The sequence below is a fragment of the Sturnus vulgaris genome, chromosome 28 (genome assembly GCF_052056855.1).
Source record: "Sturnus vulgaris isolate bStuVul1 chromosome 28, bStuVul1.hap1, whole genome shotgun sequence".
In the NCBI taxonomy this organism is placed as follows: domain Eukaryota; kingdom Metazoa; phylum Chordata; class Aves; order Passeriformes; family Sturnidae; genus Sturnus; species Sturnus vulgaris.
The window spans coordinates 4,532,937-4,557,636 of record NC_142270.1 but is presented as its reverse complement, the minus strand read 5'-3'; the positions used below and the strand labels follow the sequence as shown (position 1 = coordinate 4,557,636).

General features: G+C 46.1%; 1 protein-coding gene across 1 annotated transcript in view; it reads left to right on the top strand.

Moving 5' to 3' along the window:
* The first annotated feature begins 14,755 nt into the window (after positions 1 to 14,755).
* Positions 14,756 to 24,700, top strand: part of DOCK5 (dedicator of cytokinesis 5) — a 93,071-nt gene continuing 83,126 nt past the window's right edge. The window contains exon 1 of the mRNA XM_088179833.1: positions 14,756 to 14,968. Coding sequence (XP_088035959.1) covers positions 14,926 to 14,968 — 43 coding nt within the window. The 5' untranslated portion in view covers positions 14,756 to 14,925. The remainder of the gene's footprint in view (positions 14,969 to 24,700) is intronic.

Below are 24,700 nucleotides of genomic sequence, written 5' to 3'. Positions count from 1 at the left end.
CTTCTAAATTTAAGTAATAAAATTAAAATAACAAATATGTAATTAAATAAAAATGTGTGCTTTTACAGAGCAAAAAGTTTTCAATTTAAAGATTTTATAATATAATAATAAGTATAAAATAAAAACCAGTATTTTTTTAATATTTTTTTCCCTTTTTCTTCATAAATTTGAAATAACAATTTCTAATTAGCCAATCAATATCACACTAAAAATCCCCAAAAAAATCTAATTATGATTTTTTAAAAAAAAATAACACAGGTGTTAATTTTTTATTGCAACTGCAGCAGTCGGATCTTTCTTCACACACTTTCATAAATATCAAAACTTTAGACGAAAGAGGCAATTCCAGCCAGCACAAACCACTCATATCTAGACTTTCTACCTCAAACTCTGCATTTTTTTTTTTTTTTTCCTTGCTTTTTCCCGGAGGCGGTTCGGCTTGCAAAGAGTTAAGCTCTGGTTTGGTGCCAGCATTGCAGCAGGGGATGGAGCTGAGCTCAAGGGCAGCACCACGGATGTGCTGCATCTTTAACTGGGTGTGCCCAGCCTTGCTGCAGTCTCTGCTGCAGTGAGGGCTCTGCTGCAGCCCCAAATTAATCAGCTTTAACGATGTCACGCTGGCACACGGAACTGCTCTGGACGCTGCATGTGAGACAAAAAAAAAAAAAAAAAAAAAAATTATCCCGTCCATTGGGATACGCGTCCCATAAAATGGGATAAACGTCCCGCAGCTCTGATAACACCCAGCTCAGGGAGCTGCCCCTGGGCTGGGCTTTAGGGGGTTAAAAATCTTGATCTGGGCTTTAGGGGGGTGAAAAGCTCTGATCTGGGCTTTAGGGGGTTAAAATCCCTAATCTGGGCTTTAGGGGGTTAAAAGCCCTGATCTGAGTTTTGGGGGGTTAAAAGCCCTGATTTGGGCTTTAGAGGGGTGAAAAGCCCTGATCTGGGCTTTGGGGGGGTGAAAAGCCCTGGTCTGGGCTTTAGGGGGGTTAAAAGCCCTGATCTGGGTTTTGGGGGGTTAAAAGCCCTGGTCTGGGCCCTGATCTGAGCTTTAGGGGGTTAAAAGCCCTGATCTGGGCCCTGATCTGGGCTTTAGGGGGTTAAAAGCCCTGATCTGGGCCCTGATCTGGGCTTTAGGGGGTTAAAAGCCCTGGTCTGGGCCCTGATCTGGGCTTTGGGGGGTTAAAAGCCCTGGTCTGGGCTTTAGGGGGTTAAAAGGTGCTGCTGGGCACGAAAAGGAGCCAGGCAGAGATTCCAGCACCTGCAGCATCTCAGCCTTCCCCACTCATCAAACATTTCCTGCAGAATCTGCTGGGTTTGGCACTTCCAAGGAGAAACTGCTGAGTCTCCTCTGCTTTTCCAACAATTCCTTCAACTCATTCGATGTGTGGTCGTGAAAGGTGCTGGCTTCTAAAAGTCCTGAGAGGCAGCTTGTAGAGGATTCAGACAGAAAATCTTTTGGAACTGTGGGTTTATTATGGAATCACAACTGCAGTGGTGGCTGGGCTGGGCTGGGCTGAGCTGGGCTAGGCTGGGCTGGGCTGGGCTGAGCTGGGCTAGGCTGGGCTGGGCTGGGCTGGGCTGGGCTGGGCTGGGCTGGGCTGGGCTGGGCTGAGCTGGGCTAGGCTGGGCTGGGCTGGGCTGGGCTGGGCTGGGCTGGGCTGGGGAGCCACTGGTGCTGGGAAGGTTGGTGACCCCAAACTTTCCATGGGATGATTTTGTGATTCAAAATTTTCCTTGGGGTGGTTTGGTGACCCAAAGATTTCCTTGGAGTGGTTTGGTGACCCCAACCTTCCATGGGATGGTTTGGTGACCCCGAACTTTCCATGGGATGGTTTGGTGACCCCAAACTTTCCTTGGGATGGTTTGGTGACCCCAAAGCTTTCCATGGCATGGTTTGGTGATGCAAAGCTTCCCCCAGTCTCCTGAGTTCTCTTTCTATTAAAACAGCCACGTCTGGCAGAAGTATCACATTAAAATCCTGGGGAATTTGTTTATTCTGAACTCGGTAGACAGAGTTTGCAGTTATTTTTAGAGCCATTTCCTCAGCACACCTTGTAATTCCTCGCTGCTCAGACACAAAGTGCTGCTCTCAGAACAATCCCAATGTCACCAGCTGCACTCGCTGCTCCAAATCTCATCCCTTTTTAATTGGGGTTTTGATCACAAAATGCATCTGAGACTTCAGCTTCCTTCCGAGAAGCTGGAGATTTTTTTTTTTTTTTAACCTAAATCCGAGAATGATACTTAACCACAATAAAACTGTAATCTCCTTGCTGCTTTAATAGCAGCTTGCATTCGTGTCTGGGGCTCGTGGGTGCTGTGTGGGATTCAGATCAAACGTGCTTTGGGACCAATCCCTGCAGTTGGGGCAGGGCAGGCATCATTCCCCGCCTGCCCCCGAAGGGCTCGCTGTACTTTTGGCACCGCGGACGGGAGAAGTTGTTCTGTTCCCTCTGAAAATTCCCAATTCTGCATTGGAAACTTCCGAGGGGGCTGCGGGGAGCAGAGATTGGTTCCGCTCAGGATTCAGAGGAATGGCAGAGCCAGGATGGGGAGCTCGGGGAGGGCTGGAACAGAGCGAACCTTTCCGGAGCCCGGCGAGCACCGGCACAGAAATGTTGCTGATTCATCGCTGCTTTCTTTTCTCTTTCCTAGGACGAGCTGTGGTGCCACCAAGTGCCAGCTCCCCAGCCAGGAGCCAGCCCTGCCTGCCTGACTCAGCTCCCAGCTCATCCTTCCCAGGGAATGCAGAGATCTGTGTGAATTAAATAAATAAAATAACCCTGAAACAGCACTAGAAAAACTTGAAGTGGACATTTACACCACGGATCCTTCCAAGGCCTTAAACCTGATTGTGAATTAGCTGCTAATAAGTGATCCAGACACGTTCTCAGCTTAAATGTGCTGGCTGGAATGCCAGAAAAAAAAATTTAGGAGTAGACACAGCAGATGCAGATCCTGCAGCACGGTTTAGACCAAAAAAAGTGGCAGATGCTTCATTCCTGAGCATCTCCTTCTCCTCCCCAGCCAGAGGCAGGGCAGGTTACTCAGCACAAAGTGCAGGGGTGGCCTGAGAGCCAACCTGGGGGTGCTGGGCTGGGGTTTGCATGCAGGGAAAGAGCTGGGGGAAAAAAAAAAAATTCTGTGAAATCCAGATGGAAACAGAAAAGGAGGGAAGGCACAGCTTTAAATTGTGGCAGCTTTAGAGCTCGGCTGGGTGGGACGGTGGCACATGCTGGGGATGCACTGATTTATGTAATGGCAGATGCAAGAGTGCCAGCACTGACGTAAACTGGGAGCTGGGACATTTTTAGGATTCACTCCGGAGCCTCGGGAGGGCTGGCTCTGCCAGCACTCTCTGTGCTGCCTGCCTTTTGTTCTCAGCCACTCAAGGTGATCCAGCCTTGTCCTGCATTCCCTCTGCTCTGCTCTGGGAATAAATAAATTTTTAAAAGCCTGGGGTTCAGAGCTCAGGTAATACAGAAATATAAATTCCTGCTGTTCTTTTCCCATCAGCAGAGCTTTGATGAATTGCACCAGCTCTAGCAATTGGCTTTTCTTCCGTTTCAAAAAAATTCGGGTTTTTTCAGCCCTTGATTCCTTTTGAACAAAACGTGGAATATTTTACACTGGCTAAGGATGGTGTGCTACTACAGCAGTGCTGTTAACAAGACTGGAATGTTTATATATCAAATTAAACCCGTGTTAGCAGCCAGCTCTGAGTGTTTGCAGCACATCCCTGCTGCAATGGGGACTTGAGTGGAGAATTTTCCTTGCCAGTGGATTTTCTAATCACTATTGTCACTGACATTTCCCAAGTCAGTGAAGACTGGAAGCGGCCCCAGGACAGATAAGGCTCTCTGAATTTCCTTTTTCTGCTGTAGCAGAAAGGAGAGAGTCCCTCAGTCTTGGCAAAGTGGATCAGGAACCTCCCCAGGAGCTCAGGCTGCTCCTGCAGCGCTGAACAAAACCTCTCCATGTTCACAGGGATCATCAAATGCCAGCTCCACTCTCTCCCTGCCCTGATGTGCCTGAGCCCAGCCCCTGCTCTGGGGGCTGAATCGCAGCCCTGCACTGGCTCCGGGCTGGATTTGTGTCTTTGAGGAGCGTTCATTGAGGTGTCAGAGCAGGCAGAGCGGGGCTGATTTTCAGCGGATCAGCTCCTCCGCTCTCCTTGGCTTCCCCGGACACGCTTTGGGTCGCTAACTGGGGGTTGATGGAAGAAATGTGCTTATTTTCTCTTAGCACAAGAGAATCCATCCTTTCCGTGCAGTTTTTACTCCCCTGTTTCTCGAGCGGCGTGGCTCTAATTCGTGTCTGAGCCCCGAGTTAATATTCCAGGCTGAAAGCTCTCATCCCTCTCACCTCCCACATTTATCCAAGGATGTGCCAGGCTCTGGAATCTCACGGGGTGTAATCCTCAGCCCTGGAAGCCGCTGCTGGCTCAGGAGCTTTGTCTCTCACAGCGATCACACTTGGATTAGGAGAGCAATAATGTAACCAAGCCTTTCCCGGCAGCTTTGCTGAAATCAGGCTGCTGCGGTGGAGATAACTCCATTTGGGCTGAATTACTGGGCCAGGGTATTGACAAGCTGCTCCTCAAACTCAATAATCAAAATCCCAACAAACGCACAGACACTCAGAAGCTTTTCTACAAGCTGCCAGCAAGTAATTTTAGGTTTTTTTTTTTTTTTTCGGGTTGATTCCCTGCTCCAGGCAGCGGGTTCAGCAGCGAACTGACTCAGCTCAGCATTCCCGAGCTTCAGGAGCTGAGATTTGTCAGGAATTCTCCTTGGACAGAGCCCCACGCAGCTCCTGCAGGCACAGCCGGCTCTCACATTCCCTGGCTGCATGGGGGGGGGGTGTGATTAATTAATTAATTAATTAATTAATTAGTTAATGAGCTGGGAACAGCAGGAGCTGCTTCCCCATTATCATGCTGGAAGTGAAGGGACGGGACCGGGATGGTTCTGAGGATGATTTATTGTTCCAAAATGCATCGGACTCGAGATTTAGAGAAGAGATTTAGAGAAGCAAGGAGTCAGCCATAGCCAAAGTGCTCACGGGTTTTTTCGTGACCATAAATGACATTTTAATCCAATAGAGTTGCTACGAAATTTATTTTATTTTACTACGAAGTTGCTACGAAATTTATTTTATCTATCACTTCATTCCAAAGCTACATAGAACATTTTAATCCAATAGAGAGTAAACAAAGTTTATTTTATTTTACTGATCTATCACTTCCTTACAAGGCCATATAGAACATTTTAATCCAATAGAGAGTAAACAAAGTTTATTTTATTTGACTCACCTTTACTTAACTTTTGCCTCACTGTGTATGTTTTTATGCAATAAACTATTTGTTACACACACATATATTTGCTTCTATTATAACGCTCAAACTCCTCATCTACCCTATACAATCCCATTATTACATTATAGTAGTAATGGAATTTTTATCTAAAATATGAAATTTTAATCTAATTTTTAATCTATTTTATCTAATACAGTTTCTTACTTACTTAAGGCATATTCTTACAACTATAGGAACATGATTTATTCTGCTTCATGTCTGTGTGTTTCTCTTTTTCCACCAATCCAAGATTTTTTTCCACCAATCCAAGATTTTTTTCCACCAATCCAAGCTTTTTTCCAAGGCTGCAAACCGAAGCCTTTCAGTGTCTGTGGAAGTTTCTGCCTCTCTGTTTCCCACATTTCCCTACAGGACAAAGTCTCTGCTTGTCACACGGTGCCACCTTCTGTGCGTGGCAGAGAGGCACAGCCGCTGCTCCCAGGGTTTATCTGCGAGCCAGAGGTTCCCAGTGGCTCCCAGTGGCTCCCAGTGGCTCCCAGTCGCTCCCATTCACACCCAGGACTGGGTGCAGTATCACCCAATATCACCAAAAATCTCCCAGTATCACCCAGTACAACCCAAAATCACCCAATATCACCCAGTATCACCCAATATAATCCAGTATCACCCAGTATAACCCAAAATCACCAAAAATCTCCCCAAATCTCCCAATATCACCCAGTAGCACCCAGTAACACCAGTAACTTGGATTTCTGGAATGGAGGAGGCCCCAGTATCACCCAATATAATCCAGTATCACCCAGTATCACCCAGTACAACCCAAAATCATCCAATATCACCCAATATAATCCAGTATCATCCAGGATCACCCCGGATCACCCAATATCACCCAGGATCACCCAAGATCACCCCAAATCACCCAAACTTGGATTTCTGGAATGGAGCAGTTCCCAGGAGAATCCATCCTCTGGAGAATCAAACCCTAATGGGGCTGTACACTCAATTTCCTTCAAAAATCCCAACTTTTCCAAGGCAGGCAGGATGGATTTCCAGAGGACACTGAAAGCTCTGGAGTCTCTTATCAGCAGCACTGCAAGCAGCAGAATCGTGGAAAAAGAGATTTTTGTGCTGCTTTTGTTGCTCAGTTGTGGTGTCTGTGTTGGGAATATGTCTCTTTCCTCTTTTTAAATGGAACAAGAAGGAAATAAAGTTAAATTTAAAAAATAAAAAAAAAAAATTTAAGAAAGATAAGACTCATAAAATCAGCCAGCCTTGGATGAATGGAGAAATTCTGAGGGTTCTGAATGTATCAGTGATGTGCTCATTTATTCCTATGAAATGCAGCTGAGTCATAAAAAGCAGGCAGATTTTATTTCTGTCAACCTAAAATGTGCTTCTGCTTTTTTTTCAGAGCATTTCTCATAAAGATCTCGAAGCTGCTCGTGCAAATAAATCCAACCCTGAGAGCAAATAGAGAATTTGTGTTTAGAGGGTGCAAAGAAGATGCTGTCCTTAAGCTGGAAATTATTATTTCTGAAGGATTGCACAGAACCACTCATTATTTGCAGCAAAACCAAGCCTAGCTGAGGTTTGGAGCTCCATCCTAAGTGGAGATCAGTCTGAGCTATAAAATCTGGTTTTTTTGTGTTTTTTGGGTCCTTTTTTTGTCTGTGATTAGGCCTAGAAGTTGCTTGAGCTCATCAGCTCTAAGATCTGGATTTTATTTTTCTTTTTTACATAAGCATTTTTCTTTTCTGGATTTTTCTTTTAGCAGCATTGATTTGTCACTGAAGCAATAATTAAATGTGACAGCAGAGACAAGGAAGCAGCAAATCCTGGGAGAACACTCAGGTCCTTCCCTGCCTCTCTCTTTCCAGTGAAATTAAAATTCCCATCCCAAACCACCAAAAATTTGGTGACTTTTTGTGAGAAGCAACCCCGAAACCAAGGCTGGACAATCATTTTTAGGTACAAAGTGCATCTGAATTCCTTAGGAAAATCACTTTGCTCTTGGATGGGGCTGGGGAGGGACTTTGGGTGATCTTTAAGGTCCCTTCCAGCTCAGACCATCCCATGATCCCAAACACATTTCCAGTTTAAATGTGGGATTTTGACTCTCTGACTGCCAAAATCAGAGATTTCATTTTACAGCAACGTTTTTAACATAAACCTCCCAGGAGCACAGGAGAAAAAAAAAAAAAAAAAAAAAAAAAAAAAAGATTACTGCTTTTAAGAAAGGAACTAATTGATTGCCATCTGCTGAAGACACATCCCAAGAATTATTGGGAGCTCATTTCCAGCCTTGGAAATGTTGATTAAATCTGACCACAGCACCCCCCTGCTGAGGACACTTTCGGGAACAAGGCATTAAAGATGTAAGAGCTGCATTAAATATAAAATAATCAATACCCAGGAGCCAGCTGTGATGGATGGACACCAAGAAGGCTCCTCCTAACAGGAACTTCGGAATTAGCTTGGGGTTATTAATGAAAATCCTGCCAGAACTTCCTCCTTTTAATCTTCCCCCTGCTCTGGGGAGGAAGGGAATTACTGGCACAGGAAGGAAAATGGAAAATCAGAGTCTGGAATTCTTGTGGCACCCCTGGCTCTGGTGGAGGGTACAGAGGTGCAGGAACAAGGGGGGAACTGGGAAAACTCCACCCGAATTCCCAGAGGTGAAAATAAGCAGAGTTTCTGCCTAAGATGCCAAAAATCTCACGGGATTTTTTATCTTCTTAGCCCAAACATCACTCCTGTCACCTCAGCTCCTCAAGCATTGGCAAAACACCTTTGTGCTCTTAGTGCCAAACCCAAATCCACCCCAGCTCTCCTTTTTGAGCAGCAATTAGGAATTCCCTGATCTTTTCCTTCATCCTTTACCCTTTTTCCAATGAAATTCCTCCTGGGTGGGAAATGCCACAAGAGCAGAGTTTATTCTTCTATCAGGGAACAAACTGGGCTCTGTCCTATGGCTCTGATTATAAACCCAGTTTAATTTCCAAGGTCAATGGGAACAGCAGAACAGAAGGAGCCCCACAGAACCTCAGCACTGGAATTCGGTATTTTATCAGCAATAATTCAGTATTTTATCAGCAATACCTTCCTACAAAACATTAATTTCCCCAGGAATTACTGAGGCAGAGAGCACAGGGGGGCCCAGGCACATTCTCAGTGTCACAAAAATTCCCTGCTGCCTCTGCACAGCTCCAAACCAGTCATGGAGCTGCTCTGTGGAGTTCCCTGCACAGGAAAAAAAATAAAAATAAAAATATTAGCTAATGTGTGAATGGAGGATTTTTAATATGGTTGGAAACAAGGGGCAAAACGCGGCCCTGTGACCTTTTAGTGCTCCAGAAAGGATGAAAAGGGGACAAGGGAAAAGGGAGAAGGGAGAAGGGAATGGAAGGGAAGTTTTGGGAAGGGAAGTTTTGGGAAGGGAAGAAGAGAAGAGAAGAGAAGAGAAGAGAAGAGAAGAGAAGAGAAGAGAAGAGAAGAGAAGAGAAGAGAAGAGAAGAGAAGAGAAGAGAAGAGAAGAGAAGAGAAGAGAAGAGAAGAGAAGAGAAGAGAAAAGTAAAAACCTGCAGCTCCCCATTCCTGTTTAATTGAGGGGACTCAGCTTCCAGGAGTCAGGAGCCTTTGAAAATATTTGCACTGAATATTTCCCAATCACGAAACAGCAGAGATGACATTTCAGGGATTATTTCCCTGCATTAAAAGCCACAAACCTGTGTGACAAATCACTGCCCTGCTCAGCTCCGTGTGACCCAATTTCCCAGGGGCAAAATTGTCCTGAATCCACGGGGCTGGCTGGGAATCCCGGGAATTCCGTGGCACTGTGGCAGAATTCCGTGTTGGGTCCTGCTGATAAAGGGAATTAAAATCCTCTAGGAATTCCTTTTATCCTGCTGATAGAGGGAATTCAAACCCTCTGGAGCTCTCCGGGGAATCTGTGCCTGTCTGTGGTTGGAATTCAGATCCCAAAGTCACAAAACTGGGAGGGTTTGGACATTGCTGGACCCAGCTGAGCCACCAGCCCTGGAAGTGTCCAGGGGAAAAGTGGGATTTGGGGATGTGCGACTGCCTGAGGTTGGGTTTGGGGTTTTTTTTTCCAACCTTGGAGGTTTTTTCCAACCTTGGAGGCCTTTCCCCACCTCGATGATCATCCCTCGATGAGCTGTGAGTGCTGGGGAGGTGCAAAGCCAGGTCATTATTAACTCTAACAAACCCAGACCTGAGCGATTCCTGGGAAATTCACCATTCCTGGATTCCTTTCTGCAGGAATCTGAGCTACTTTTGAATCCCTTGAAATAACCCTTGGTATAACTTTCAGCATCATTAAACACCTTCACAGACCCGTCCCCAGGAAATCTCCTGTCCAAATCCTGCAAGTTTTGTAATTTTACACAAAAGCAACAACTTTTCCAGGAGCACAAATCCAATTTCCAGCAGGAACAGATGAACCCACAGCAGCCCCAGCATTGCTGCAGGGTTTGTGTTTCACCTTCCTGCAGGGATGGAAAGAAATCATTTCTTTACTGGAAGAAACAAAAATTTTTCTCTCCCCTGTCCAGCTGCAGATGGGAACGAGTTTGTCACACCTTGGCTCCATCAGAGCTGGAATTAAACTGTAAATTCAGTTTAATTAACGAGCTCTGCCCTTTCTCACTGCTTGGCTGGAGCCAGGGATGCTGGTGGCAGGTAGAGAGAGGTTTGGCTGAAAAAAAAAATGTTTATAAATACCCTTGACACCTGAAGAAAACACAAAATGAGCTGCCAGGAGGGAAATGCAAACCAAGGGACAAAATCAACATTATCAGACAACTGGGTAACAAAATGTGCAGTGGAATATTCAGACAGAATGTGTCTGGGCACTGAGATTGTCAGATAATGTCTCAAACATTGTTCCATGATAAAACAAGTCCAGGCAGTTGGATGAACCCACCGGTTTCTCCTTTTTTTTTTTTTTTTTTTTTTTTTTTTGTGGGGTATTTGCATGTTTAATTATCCACCCTACTCTGCTGCTTTTTCTGTATGGTTTCTGCTGGGGATTGAAAATTAAGAATTCAGTTCTTATCAGACCTGATCATTCATCTTCTAGAGGAACTGACTAATTACATTAATGAACAGATGGCTTTTGTTGTATGAGGGTTTTTTTTGGTTGCCTTCATTATTTTTTTTTTTCTCCACTTTTCATGTCCTTTCTCTTGCCAAAATATAAACTGGTTTATTCAAGGGCCCTCTTTGCTGTTTGTACACGCACAGAACCTGGCTTGAGAGGATCCAGACTGATCCAGGAGAGTTCTTAAGCGTTATCCAAAAAAAAAACCAAAACCAACTTTTTTCTTTATTTTCCCATCGTTTTAGTGACATTTTAACCCGCTGTAGTTTTGATTTGGACACAGGAGGGCACCAGAATTCCATTCTTAAACTTCAGTTGTGCCACAAAAAACAAAACCAAAAAAATCTCAGAAAAGTCTGTAAGAACGAGGCTTCTTTTTAATGACTTGAACCTCACATTTAGAAGTTTAGAGACATTTAGAAATTTAGAGGAAGATTCTACTTTTGCAGCCTCATCGTTTGCAAATGTGCTGCTCTCTCAGCTATAAAGGACCCAGGAGTAAAATGACTTTTTTAGGGCACTAAAAACGTGGGTGAACCTCAGTCACCCAAATCCTCCCCAGCTCTGCTCGGTCCCGTGACCTCAGAATGGAGGCTTTGATGTGGCTGAGGGTTAATTTCTGCTGTGGCCTCCATGAGAATTTCATGATTTTATCCTTCTGCTCGGGGCAGAGAAGAATTGGCTCCCCATCAACGGAACGAGAGAGAAAACGAGAAGGAAAAACGCGGATTTGGTGATAAAAAAAATAGAATAAAAGACTTGCTGAAATAATTCCACCTCCCAGTGAGAGCTGAGCTTGCTTCCTGACATTTTTGCAAATCCTGATATTTGATGGAACATCCCCCAGGTTCCCCCACTCGGGTAAAACCAAGCACTCCAGTTGCTACTTGCCTGCCTTTCATGCTTTGCTCTGGTTTTCATTTGCTGCCAAGAATTTCTTCCACCTGGGCTGGAAAAACACTGGCACAGCTCAGGCAGCTTATCTAAAAATCAGAGATCTCACAGTAAAATCAAGGTCTGGGCTGTCAGTTCCACTCCTGAGCACAGAACTGGCAGCCAGAATTCAGGCAGACTTGAAAAAAAAGTCGAAATCTCCATGAAAACTTTTCTTCTTTAATGATCTCAGATCCCAGCAGGTTCCTCAGTTCCCCTCCTGTCCCCTGCAGGACACCTCTCATGGAGATGATTCTCATCTTTTTTTCTTTTTTTTTTTGTGCTGCAGAAATTAATGCCCAGGCCAAGTAAAAATAAAAGAAATAAAGAAAGAAATAAAACTGCTTTTCTTAGGAAAGAAACAGCTGGTTTTGCCCTGCTGAGGAAAAAAAAACCATTTTAACTGGTTGTGTGTGTGTTTTCACACACAGGGCACCTTGGATTTCAGCAAGGAGTATTTCATTCGAAGCACTGGAATTTTTACGAGATTTAACACTTTGTGAGTTGTTACATCAGCCCTGGAGGGGTGGGTGGGTGTTGGATGGAAGGGAATGCAGAGTGATCCAAAAAAATCCCGTTCTCCTCTGCTTCTCTGGCTGCCATACACTGAAAAAAAAAAAAAAAAAAAAAAAAAAAAAGGCCAGAGAAAAGCCCAGAGAAAAGCCACATCTCAGTCATAGCAGGGAATATTTTGAAATCCAGGTGATCCAAAAACAGACCTAGAAAATCATGGTTAATTGTCTTGACATCCCTGTGACATTGCTCTTCATGTGAAGGCCTCAAAGAAATTTTTTTTTTTTTTGCAATATCAAGTTTCCGTTTATAAAGCCTGGGTGAATCTTTCGGAGCAACAGGATTTGCCAAAGAAATAAACATTTTCTCTTCACACAGCCGGGATGTCCCCGTCCCACCAGGAGGGGACCTGGCAGGGTCTGAGCTCTGTGTGAGCCCCCAGCTCCAGGGAAACACACCCTGACACCTCCAACATTGAACCAGAGCAGCTTTTCCTGCATGAGAACAATGATTTTCTGTGCCAGAACAACATCTGAGCGTGGCTGGCTGTGCTGAGTTGGGGTTTTATAAATAACAAATCAGTTCAGCAGCTCCAACTTGCAATTCTTGTCTCCTTTTCCTGCTGTCCCTCCCTGCCACGCTCTGTCTGAGGCTCCAGGTGCTGCTGGAGCTCTGCAGAAACTGCAGTCCAGGGAACAGCTCTGACCTCGGGACAGGACCCAAACATCGTTTCAGGGCAGGGTTTGGCTGCCAGGCTGTGACAGGATTGCACATCCTGGGTGGGAAATACCCTGAGAGTGTGACAATGCCAGCTCTGTCCTTGGCAGGTGACAGATCAGCACAACAACCAGGGCACTGTGGCTAAGAGTGACATTGAATTAATGTCCTGTGTGCACCTCTCTGCTTTGATTTGGATTTATTTGCTTGGTAATGAATTCTTATTTATGCTGCTCTGCCCCTGACAGGCAGCGGTGAAGAAGAGGAAGGAAAACTGAACTCACTGGAAACACGGGAGAGAGAGGAGGGAGTGTGGAAAACTCCTGAACACGCCAGGCTGGGGTCAGAGAGATCCAAAGTGATCAGCCCAGGGCACCCCGAGAGCTGAGCAGTAACTCTGCCCTGGTGCAGGGTAAAATAATCAAAAACGGGATGATGTCTCCAGATGTTCACACTTTAATGCAATTACAGATGTTACATTGCTCTGAATGATCGTTGTTCTCTTCCATGAGAGACAGAGGTGTCCTGTCCACGGCAGGGGGCTGCAAGGAGAGAAGATTGAAGTGTCCTCCAGCCCCACTATTCCGTGATTCCATGGGCTCCACAGGCCCTCAAACAGCCCCGGAGGGATGGGGAGAACCCGGATCTCCCCAGCTGGGCCCTAGGGCTGGGTGAACAATGTGGTTTAACACCTCCTTAGGTGTTCCCAGCACACTCCACACACCTGCAGGACCCAGCCGGGCTGGTTGTCCCCAACTCGAGGTGCTTTAACTCTCAGCCCCTTTGGAGTGGCAGCTCCCAGCCCCGGAGTGGAGCTTTGCCTCAGCCAGAGCCAGCCTGCAGAACATCGAGTGTCCTCAAGTGCAGCCCTGTGACCATTTCCCAGATGCCTGGAGTGCTTTCCGAGTAACCTCGTTGTTTTCTTAGCTATTAATGAGTTACTTTGAACAGCGCAGCAGCCTTGGAGCAACCGGAGCTGCGGGAGGGGGCTGGGATGGGATGGGCATTGAAATCTCAAATAATCCAAAACCATTCCGTGATTCTGGAAGGGACCCCCAGGGATCACTGATCCAACCCCTGGCCCTGCACAGACACCCCAAAATCCCACCCTGGCCATCCCTGGCCAAACTCTCCTGGAGCTCTTGGGGCTGTGCCCATTCCCTGAGAGCCTGGGCAGTGCCCAAACCCTCTGGGGGAAGAACCTTTGCCAAAATCCAACCTTTCCCAAAATCCAGCCTTTCCTAATATCCAAACTTTCCCTGATCCTCAACCATTCCCAGATCCCCAACCTGTCCCAGATCCCCAACCTGTCCCTGATCCCCAATCCTTCCCTGATCCCCAATCCTTCCCTGATGCCCAAGCTTTTCCTGATCCCCAAACTTTCCCTGATCCCCAATCCTTCCCTGATCCCCAATCCTTCCCTGATCCCCAAACTTTCCCTGATCCCCAAACTTTCCCTGATCCCCAAATTTTTCTGATCCCCAACCTTTCCCGGATCCCCACCCTGTGACGGGCAGTGAGCCCCTCATTTACAGACACATCGGGCTCATTTCTGCACGCTCACACCGCGAACCTTCCCAGCCCAATAACGAAACCAATCCCCGGCTCCGTCCCGAGCGCTCCCCTCGGTGCCGGGGCGGGGCCGTGCGGGGCAGGTGATGCCGGCGGGGCGGGCGGAGCCGCCTCCTTCTCTTCCTCCTCCTCCTCCTCCTCCTCCTCCTCCTGTCCTCTCCCCTCCCGCTGCTGCGCTCGGCGCGCCGGGGGAGGCTGGAAAAAGTTGGGCGTGTGCCGGGCAGTGTTTGGAGCGAGTTTGGGATCGATTTTTGGGAGGCGGGAGCGGAGCATGGCTGAGCAGCCCGGGCTGCCCGGCCCGCGGCTCCAGCGCGGGGCTGCGGCGGGCGAGGGACGGCGCTGAGCGGACCCCGGACCCGCCGAGACCCCCGAACCCGCCGAGACCCCCCGGACCAGCCGGGACTCACCCCGGGACCCCCCGAACCCACCGGGACCCCTGAACTTGCCGAAATCCCCGAACCCACCGGGACCCCCCGGACCAGCCGGGACTCACCCCAGGACCCCCCAAACCCACCGGGACCTCTGAACTTGCCGAAATCCCCGGACCCGCCGGGACCCCTGAACCCACCGGGACTCACCCCGGGACCCCCCAAACCCACCGGGACCTCTGAACTTGCCGAAATCTCCGCATCCACCAGGACCCCCCGGACCCACCGGGACATCCGAACCTGCCCGGACCCTGAGCCCGCCGGGATCCCCGGATCCGCCGGGACCCCCCGGACCTGCTGGGACCCCCCCCGAACCCCCCGGCATGGCCCGCTGGATCCCCACCAAGCGCGAGAAGTACGGGGTCGGTGAGTGAGTGAGTGCCAGCCGGGATTGCCCCGGATCTGTGCGCCCCTTCCCATCCTTTCCCCTTCTCCCCTTCCATGCCTTCTCTCCCATCCCTTTCCCTCCTTTTCCTTCTCTCTCCTCCCTTCTTTTCCTTTCCCTTCCCTCCCCCGCACTCCCCGGGTTTTGTTCCCGGTATTCCTGAGCATCTTTTTTGGGTTTCTGTCCCATTTCCAGTCCCGGTCCGTCCTCTCCTGGATCCATGGGCTGGATGGAGGCGCTGCTTGTGTGTCCAGGAATCCCTCAAAGTTCAGCGCTGACTTTTTATCATTTTGCCTCTCCGGCATGTTTTACACTGAAAAAAAGCTCTAACACAGAAGAAAATAAATAATCTATTGGTGTGGCTGGAAGGAGATGTGGTTGGAAAAGGATAAGGAGGGTGTCATGGGCAAATTGAGGTGTGACATCCTTGCCAAGGGCTGGAAATCTTGATTTAGGGTGAGGGATGGGGAAAGCTCGACTGGAAGTGTCCCAGACCAGGCTGGACGGGGCTTGGAGCAGCCCGGGATAGTGGGAGGTGTCCCTGCCCACGTCCAAAGTGAAACTGGGTGAGTTTTAAGATCCTCCCGACCCAAACCATTCTGTGATTGACACCTTGGACCTCCTGCCCTGTCCGCTGTGTAAAAGGATTTTCCTGAGTGCTGGTTTCTAACAGGAACAGAACCCTGTGGTGTTGTTGATAAAATTCCGCTCTGCTTGAGAGTTTTAAACCCGCAGTTTTGAGGTTGGTGGTGAGAACTGGGCAGGGAGCAGTTGGCAGGAAGCCACTAAATGACACAGAATTTATTTCACTAAGAGCGATCTTCTGGTGCTCAGCAGTGGACTTCTCAACGTGTGAAAAAAAAAAAAAAAAAAATTGACTAATTTCGCGTTTGCAAATTATTCATCGCCCCAGCTGCCTTGGGGGTGTTTTTGGAGGTGAAAAACCTCACCGTGCTTGGTTTTCAGAGCGAATTGGAGCTGGGTGAGCGCTGCAGTTCGGAGTGCCTTTGCAGGGAGGCAGCTCAGCTCAGCTCAGAGATATTTTACACCACTCAGCCTTATCTGGTTTCTCCAGGTAACTGGCAGGGTGTGGAGCGTTCACACCATGAACTTTGTTTCTTGCTGTTTATCCATGCAAGTGTGTGCCCGGCCGGCTGGGATTGCTGTGGGCATCTGTAATTCCCAAACTTTGCTGGATAATCAGATAGGAAATATCGTGCCGGGGTGATTGGCTGTGCTGGTGTTTTCTGAGCACACCTTTGAGCCAGGCTGTTGCACAGCTCAGCATGGCCTTGGGCAGAGATGAATCACAGGCACTCCTCTGCTTCCCTTTCATTTATTACCTTCCGGGGTGAGTTTTGTGTGCTGGCCTCAGCCAGCTGCTCCTTGTGACAGCTCCTCTCCCAGAAAGGCCACTGGGCTGTGAGTAAGCAGGGTGGAGGGAAAAAATGCCTCTTCCTGCATGTTTCCACTCAAAAAGTGTCTGTGACTCCTAGGTGGAAAAGGTGATTATTTTTTTCCCCAAATGGAGCTGTCCTGCTGCAGCTCTGGGGTTTCATTTGCAGCCAGGATTGATAAGGTTGATGCATAGGCAGTGACAGAATTATTTGGCCATTATTTATATATTCCTATATATAGGAATTATTTCAGCCTGGCTTTGCCAGGCAGTGTTGACTCACTTGCATTGTGATTTTGTCAGTTTGGTGTTTGCAGACTTGTTGAGTTTCTTATCTGCAAGTGTGTTCCATCCCAGCCCTCACTGGTTTGGGGTTATTTTGGAGGGGTTGATGAGGGCTGAGGGGGAGGTTTGGGCTTTTGGGCTGGGACTTTACCAGTGGTGAAGTGGCTGCAAGGAGGGGAACGCCCTGGTTTGTGTGGGTTTGTGACAAGCCAAGTGCAAAGACACAACTTCTGTTCAGAAAGAAAAGGCTGAAGGGGGTCCCACCAATCCCTGTAAACATCTCCAGAGGGTGCCAGGATGGTGCCAGACCCTTCCCAGTGATGGCCAGAAAATGAAACACAACAAGTTCCACCTCACCATGAGGAAGAACTTATTCCATGGAGGTGGCAGAGCCCTGCAGCAGCTCCAGGGAGGGCCTGGAATCTTCTCTGGTGACATCCCAAACCCACCTGGATGTGTCACCTGCTCCACCTGAGCCTGCCTGGGCAGAGCCTTGGGCTGGATGAATTCCTTCCACCCCTAAATATTTTGGGATTCTGCAAAAGAACGCCCAAATTGTAGCTGCTGGTGATCTCTGCTTTGGAAACTGCTGTAGAAAATACTTGGATTTATTTAAAATGTGGCCCTGGAAGTCACGGCAGTGAAGTGGGGAATTCCAGGAATTCAGCACTGTGAGATTGAGTGTCACTTGTGTGATTTCTGTCCTGGGTTACATTTCCCACATCTCTGCGTTGTGTTTGCTGGGTTTGAGTTCTGTCCCGGACTGGTTAAAACTGGGAGGGCTCCCCTTGCCACAGATGGCAAAGGGCTGAGTTTGGAGAGGCAGCAGCGAGGGCAGAGCTGGGAATTTTTGGGAAAAGCTGATTTTTTTTTTTTTTGGGGGGGAAGCAAACGTGAGAGACAAGCAGCTTGCAGCTCTTGCAGTTTCTCCCTCGCTGTGAATTCTCAGCCAGGTGACAGATGGGGTTTGGGGGGGGACACAAACGCCTCCCCCTGAGACACAGGGTGTGACAGAGCCCCTTGGCACAGCCTCCCCCTCTGATGTCAGACTGGCAGAGCATCTTCTGGGGGAGCTGGACAGGTTTTTGGGCCACCCTGAACCAAAGTGACCTGTCCTGGTCGTGAGTTTCTCTCCCAAAGGAGTGGACATGTGCAGAAATCCCAGTCAGAAAACTCTGCTTTGAGGGAAAGAACACCCAAGATTTTAAATTCTTCTTATCTGTTTGTCCTAAAATTACTGACTTAGAGCATAAGGAACCAATAATGTAATTTGGTTTTCTGCTGGATTTGCACTGCCTTTAACTCAAGTGAAACACCTGGGCTGTAAAATCGATTCTGCCACTGCCCATCAGCTGCTCCTCACCTTTTGTCAACGGAGTGAGAGAGAGAACCTGGAGCCTGTGGGATCCTGAATTATTCTGTGATAAATCCATTGCAAACAAGCAGCCAGATCCCTTTCCCTGCCTGCTTTCTGCAGGAGTGGCAGGGCTGGCTTTGGGGCCAGGCTGGTTTCAGTGGCTGCAGTGATGATGGATTGGCCACAGCAGGTTCTTGGGGCACCTCTGCCTGTGGAACAGCAGGATGTGAAATGTTTGTTCATCCTTGTGCAGCCTGAGCTGAGAATGCACCAATTGTTCGGTGAATGCACAAATCTGAGCTTCCAGAATCTGCAATTGTTGGCTCAGGTTTGCTTGGGAGAGCTCTGAGACGTGAGAACCAGAATAATTTGGATTTTGGTGAAGGTGCTGGTTCACACCTGGATGCAGTGGGGAGGGCTGGGGGGGATTCCATTGCCCTGAGGGAACAGCTGGAGCTGTGCCAGGGGGTTTCAGGTTGGATTTTGGGAAAGATTCTTTCTCCAGAGGGTTCTGGGCACTCCCCAAGAGCTCCAGGGGCATTTGGACACCACTCCAGGGATGCCCAGGGTGGGATTTTGGGGTGTTTGTGCAGGAGCAGGGGTTGGATCAGAGATCTCTTCCAGCTCAGCACATCCATGATTCCTTCACCCTCATTTTTTTTTGGGGGGGGGGGCAGATCCACAGAGTTTGTGGGACTGAGGAGGGGCCTGGGAGATGATCCTGGAATTGAGGTTTTGGTGACATCCCTGTCCTGGCTGGCAGGACCAGAGCATTGGGCTGCTTTGGTTTGAAAATAAATGTTGAAGTCTTTCCTCTGTCAGATAACACAGAGGTGCTTGGGCTCAGGAATGGCAGAAATTGCTCAAATTCCTCCAACACCAGCTCAGGAATGGCAGAAATTCCTCAAATTCCTCCAACACCGGCTCAGGAATGGCAGAAATTGCTCAAATTCCTCCCAACACCAGCTCAGGAATGGCAGAAATTGCTCAAATTCCTCCCAACACCAGCTCAGGAATGGCAGAAATTGCTCAAATTCCTCCCAACACCAGCTCAGGAATGGCAGAAATTGCTCAAATTCCTCCCAACACCAGCTCAGGAATGGCAGAAATTGCTCAAATTCCTCCCAACACCAGCTCAGGAATGGCAGAAATTGCTCAAATTCCTCCCAACACCAGCTCAGGAATGGCAGAAATTGCTCAAATTCCTCCAACACCGGCTCAGGAATGGCAGAAATTGCTCAAATTGGTTTTTGGTGACTCTCTAGAGCAGAGGCTGGATAGAATTAAAGAATAAAATATTTAATAATATTTATTAAGTTAGAGAATAAAGTATTTAGATCCCACAGAGGTGCTTGGTTCCAGTCAGGGCTCAGGAATGGCAGAAATTGCTCAAATTCCTCCAACACCAGCTCAGGAATGGCAGAAATTGCTCAGGAATGGCAGAAATTCCTCAATTTGTTTTTTGGTGACTCCTGTGATGCCCTGGAGTGACTCCCTAGAGCAGAGGCTGGATAGAATTCGAGAATAAAATATTTAATAATGTTTATTAAGTTGGAGAATAAAATATTTAATAATATTTATTGAAGTCTTTAATAGATACACCTTGGGCAGCCAAATCCTCTGAGAGGGGCTCAACCTGAGATGGTCACGAGTTTTTCAGATAATTAAAAGTTTGGTCCAATTACATATCAGGGGTTAATTGTCCAATTATTAATTCGGAGAATGAAGTAATTTACCTCCAGTTTGCTCCCCCATAATTCACTTTTGTTTATACTTTTTAGGGGCTGTGGCTGTAGGGTGACCTTGAGGGATTGTTTTTTGGTGTGGGTTTGTTTTGGTTTTTTTTTTAAGAGGGATTTTGGTTTTTTGTGTGTTTTAAGAGGGATATTTTGGTGGTTTTTTTAGAGGGATTTCGGTTTTTTGTGATGTATTTTTTTGGAGGGATTTTTGGTTTTTTTTTTGTTTTGTTTTTTGGAAAGATTTTGGGTTTTTGTGTTTTTTTAGAGGGATTTTGGCCTTTTTTTTGTTTTTTTAGGGGGATTTTGGCTTTTTTTTGGTGTTTTTTAGAGAGATTTTAGCTTTTTAAATGTTTTTTAGAGGAATTGTTTTTTGTGACCAAATCGCCAAGGCAGTAACCACCACTCCATATTGAGTTTAGATTTTCATCTCCTGTCATGCAGTAATTCAGGATGTAAAAAACCCAAAAATCCCCAAGCCCAATGTCCCCATTCCCTGTCCCCATTCCCTGTCCCCATTCCCTGCCTCTGGGATCAGAGCCCTTCCCAGTGCTGGGGGTTGAGCTTTGTGTCAAATTTGGGCAAAATCCGAATTTGTCTCAACTTTTCTCCTTGTTTTTTTTGTTTTTTTTTTTTTTGTTTGTTTGTTTGTTTTTTTTTTGTTTGTTTGTTTGTTTTGTTTTTCTTTTTTTTGTTGTTGTTGTTGTTTTTTTTGTTGTTGTTGGTTTTTTTTCCCTCCACCATTCGTGTTCTGACTCAGAGCTCACATCCCCTCTCCTGCCTCTGGTTCTTTTGGGGGTTCCAGAAGGATGGAAAAACCAAATTCTTCATTCCTGGAGCAGAACTGAACCTTCCATCCATCCATCCATCCATCACTTCTCCTTCCTCCTTTTTTTTGTCATCATTCCTGGCCAAAAATTATCTGCTGGCAATGCCAACAAAATTCCCCCGTGGGGGAAAAACAAAAAAAGCAAAACCTTGGCATTGCTCACAGCAAAAGAATTGAATTTTGACACTTCATTTCTGATTTAGGTTCCCAACTTTTACTGCTGTGCCTGCAGTTGATTTGATGTGAAATTTGATGTAAAATTTGATGTAAAATTTGGCAGTGCTGTTTCTTATTTCCATTGTCCTTTCTGGTTTTTATTTTTTTAAAAATCCCTATTAGTCAGGGCCTGTCTTCTCTTATTTTTGGTGATTTCTGCTCCCTTGTTGAAGTCATTCCCTGTGAAATTAATCCCGTGGATTTCAAAGGCATCTCACTGCCAGGAACACGACTTGGAAATGTTCCTTATCTTGCTCTTGCTTTGAAAAGAAATATTTCCCCAAGTGTTTCGTGACTTGTGGGTGCTTCAGTTTGTGTCTGGCATCGCCCTGGTGTCCCCCAGTTCATCTTTTGAACAATTAAATCCATTTCTGGAGGCTCTGAAGGGGAATCCAGAGCTGCTGGAGCTTGGGCTGAGCTGATTAAATGTGAATTAATTGTTCTGAGGTGTCGGGAGATGACAGAACCAACCTCCCCCAGAGCCGGGTGTGGGACCGGTGCTGAATTTCACATCAATTCTTGATTATTCTGCTGCTTCTTCCCCTGGCACAGGGACTGGGTTTGCCAGCACGACTTCAGGTGGGAGTTGGGGGAGAGGAAAAACAAAATAAACACTCAGGAACCGAGAAAAACATAAATCTCTTGGTCAAGAAACAGTGACTGTGTGCTAATGAGGAATAATCTTTATCATAATGAGTAATTATATTTATCATTCAGCCGCTGAAAAATGCTCACCCCTTCTACCTGCAAACTTGAATTGAAAATCTGCATTTTTGGCTCTTCAGCTTGCACTTCAATTGAGTGGTAGGACATTTCTGGTAGGAAAAAAAGTCTTTTTTAAAATTTTTTTTTAATTTTTTTTTAAGGAAAAAAAATGCAATTTCTGCCAGGACATTCAAGCCATAAACACATTTCCTCCTTTTTGCTGCTGCAGCTGAGGGGATGTTTCAGGTCCAGTGCATTTCAGTGCTGCTGAATGCTTGGAATCCTGCAGGGGATTTGGGTGCATTTGCCAGCAAACCTGAGCTAATAAAACCAGCCCAGAAATGCAGGTTATTGATCAGGAATAATGCAGGTTATTGATCAGGAATAATGCAGGTTATTGATCAGGAATAATGCAGGTTATTGATCAGGAATAATGCAGGTTATTGATCAGGAATAATGCAGGTTATTGATCGGGAATAATGCAGGTTATTGATCGGGAATAATGCAGGTTATTGATCAGGAATAATGCAGGTTATTGATCAGGAATAATGCAGGTTATTGATCGGGAATAATGCAGGTTATTGATCAGGAATAATGCAGGTTATTGATCGGGAATAATGCAGGTTATTGATCGGGAATAATGCAGGTTATTGATCAGGAATAATGCAGGTTATTGATCAGGAATAATGCAGGTTATTGATCGGGAATAATGCAGGTTATTGATCAGGAATAATGCAGGTTATTGATCAGGAATAATGCAGGTTATTGAGCAGGAATAATGCAGGTTATTGATCGGGAATAATGCAGGTTATTGAGCAGGAATAATGCAGGTTATTGATCAGGAATAATGCAGGTTATTGAGCAGGAATAATGCAGGTTATTGATCAGGAATAATGCAGGTTATTGATCAGGAATAACAGAGGTAATTGATCAGGAATACAGATTATTGAACAGAAATACAAGTTATTGAGCAGGAATAGAGGTTGTTAAACAGGAATAATAGAGGTTATTGAACAGGAATAATGCAGGTTATTGAACAGAAATAATACAGGTTATTGATCGGGAATGGAGGTTATTGAGCAGGAATAATAGAGGTTATTGAACAGAAATAATGCAGGTTATTGAGCAGGAATAGAGGCTGTTAAACAGAAATAATGCAGATTATTGAACAGAAATAATACAGGTTATTGAGCAGAAATGCAGGTTATTGAACAGGAATAATAGAGGTTATTGAACAGAAATAATACAGGTTATTGATCGGGAATGGAGGTTATTGAACAGAAATACAAGTTATTGAGCAGGAATTCAGGTTACTGAACAGAAATTCAAGTTACTGAGCAGTTTTTTGGGCTGGCAGGCCGTGATTGCCTTCACAGAGTGATGATGTTGCCAAGTTTGAGTTGGAGAAGTCGCTGAAATGATAAAAAAAAGTCATTTTTTTTGTTGCAGCACGGGCTGTTCTGCAGGGAGCTCTCCCTGGAATGGAGGGGAGGATGAATTCCCTGGCTGAGGGGCTGAACCCAGCAGTGCCTGTGCCCTGGGGGGGTTCTCTGCTCACTGCCCCTGAATTTTGGGAGGTTCTGGTGCCCCTGGTCCTGCGAGGGGCTGAGCCTGAGCCAAAAGTTCGTTAAAGGTGCAGTGAGATAATGATCCCTGCTCCTGGGGAGTCTGGAACTTTGATCCTCCATGGCAATAAAATCATTTATGGCTTCAGCTCTAAAGGTCTGAGGGTGGCTCAGAATGGCAGGAAAAAGCAGTGGCCACGTGGTTCTGGAAAATGTGGTTTTTTGTTGGTTTTTTTTTTTATTATTTGTGCTTTTTTTAGCTTCTTTCACCTGATTTTTGCAGCATTTTCATTCTGCACAGGGCTCCAAGCTGCAGGGATAACGGAGTTTGAATAAAGCAGGAAATGTTTCAGTGGTTAATTCTTCATCTCCTGCATTCTCAGGCACTTTAATTAAATTTACTGCAAATTTTAGAGCAGTTTTGTTCTTGTTCTTGGCAACAAAGTTTCAGCCTGGCTTTTTTTTTTTGTGCTTTTTTTTTGCGCTTTTTTTTTTTTGGTGCTTTTTTGGGGGGGCTTTTTTTTTTGGTGCTGTTTTTTTGGTGCTTTTTTGTGCTTTTTTTTGTGCTTTTTTGGGGGGGGCTTTTTTGGGGGTGCTTTTTGGGGGGCTTTTTTTTTAGTGTTTTTTTTTGGTTTTTTGGGGGGGCTTCTTTTGTGTTTTGTTTTGTTTTTATGTTTTCTTTTGTTTGTTTGTTTAGTTTGTTTGTTTGTTTGTTTTGTTTTGTTTTCCTGTTTTGTTTTTTGGTTTTTTTTTTTTTTTTTTTGTGATTCCAGCAAGGGCCAACCCTGAATTTTGAGCTCAGGAACTTTCCTGTTCTCTGAATTGACACACTTGGACCCTGTGCTCCAAAATTTCTCTCCTCAAACCCCTCATCTCTGCCCCTGGAATGTGCAAAGAGCAGAGCTCAGGGCTGGGAACTCCAAATTTTCCTGCTTTGATGTTTTGCCCAGTGAGAACTGGGACAATAATTTCAAGCCAGTGGCAAATTCAATTAATTCTTTTCCAAGTGCCACACACTTTCAAGTTAGAAAGGAGCTGAGCAGTTCAATTTCTGGAGTTTGCTTTTACAAATCTGCCTGAAAATTTAATTGGAAAAGTTGTTTTTTTGGTTGTTTTTTTTTTTTTTTTTTTGTACTTCAAGTATACCCAAGCACAAATTGCACTTTTAGCTCGGAGGAAAAAAAAGATAATTCCAGCCAGACTTGGTAAAATCCAGTTGCAGTTGTGTGGGTGTTGTAAACAAACACTGCATTTTTCAACTGGGCTGTAAAAATTCGAATAAAATCCGAGCTTGCTTTTGTGGAATTGGATTTCAGAGGCCTGGTAGGGGCTCATTAAATCAGAATTTAGTGCTGTGGGGTCCAAACCCCTCCTCGTGGAGGGCACAGCCCCAGGGGTGCCTTTGTGCTCTGCCAAACCTCTGCGTGCAAAGGAACAAAGGAAAAAAAAAAAAAAAACAAAAACCAAAATATTCGAGGTTGAGCTGCAGTGATGCCAACGGGGCCAGTGGCAAATCTGTTTATTCTGTGGTCACTTTGGAACGATTTGCTGGGGTCGGGGTGAGGATTTCCAAGGTTTGGATGCGTTTTTTGGGTGAACAGGGATCCCCAGAGAGGCAGAGCAA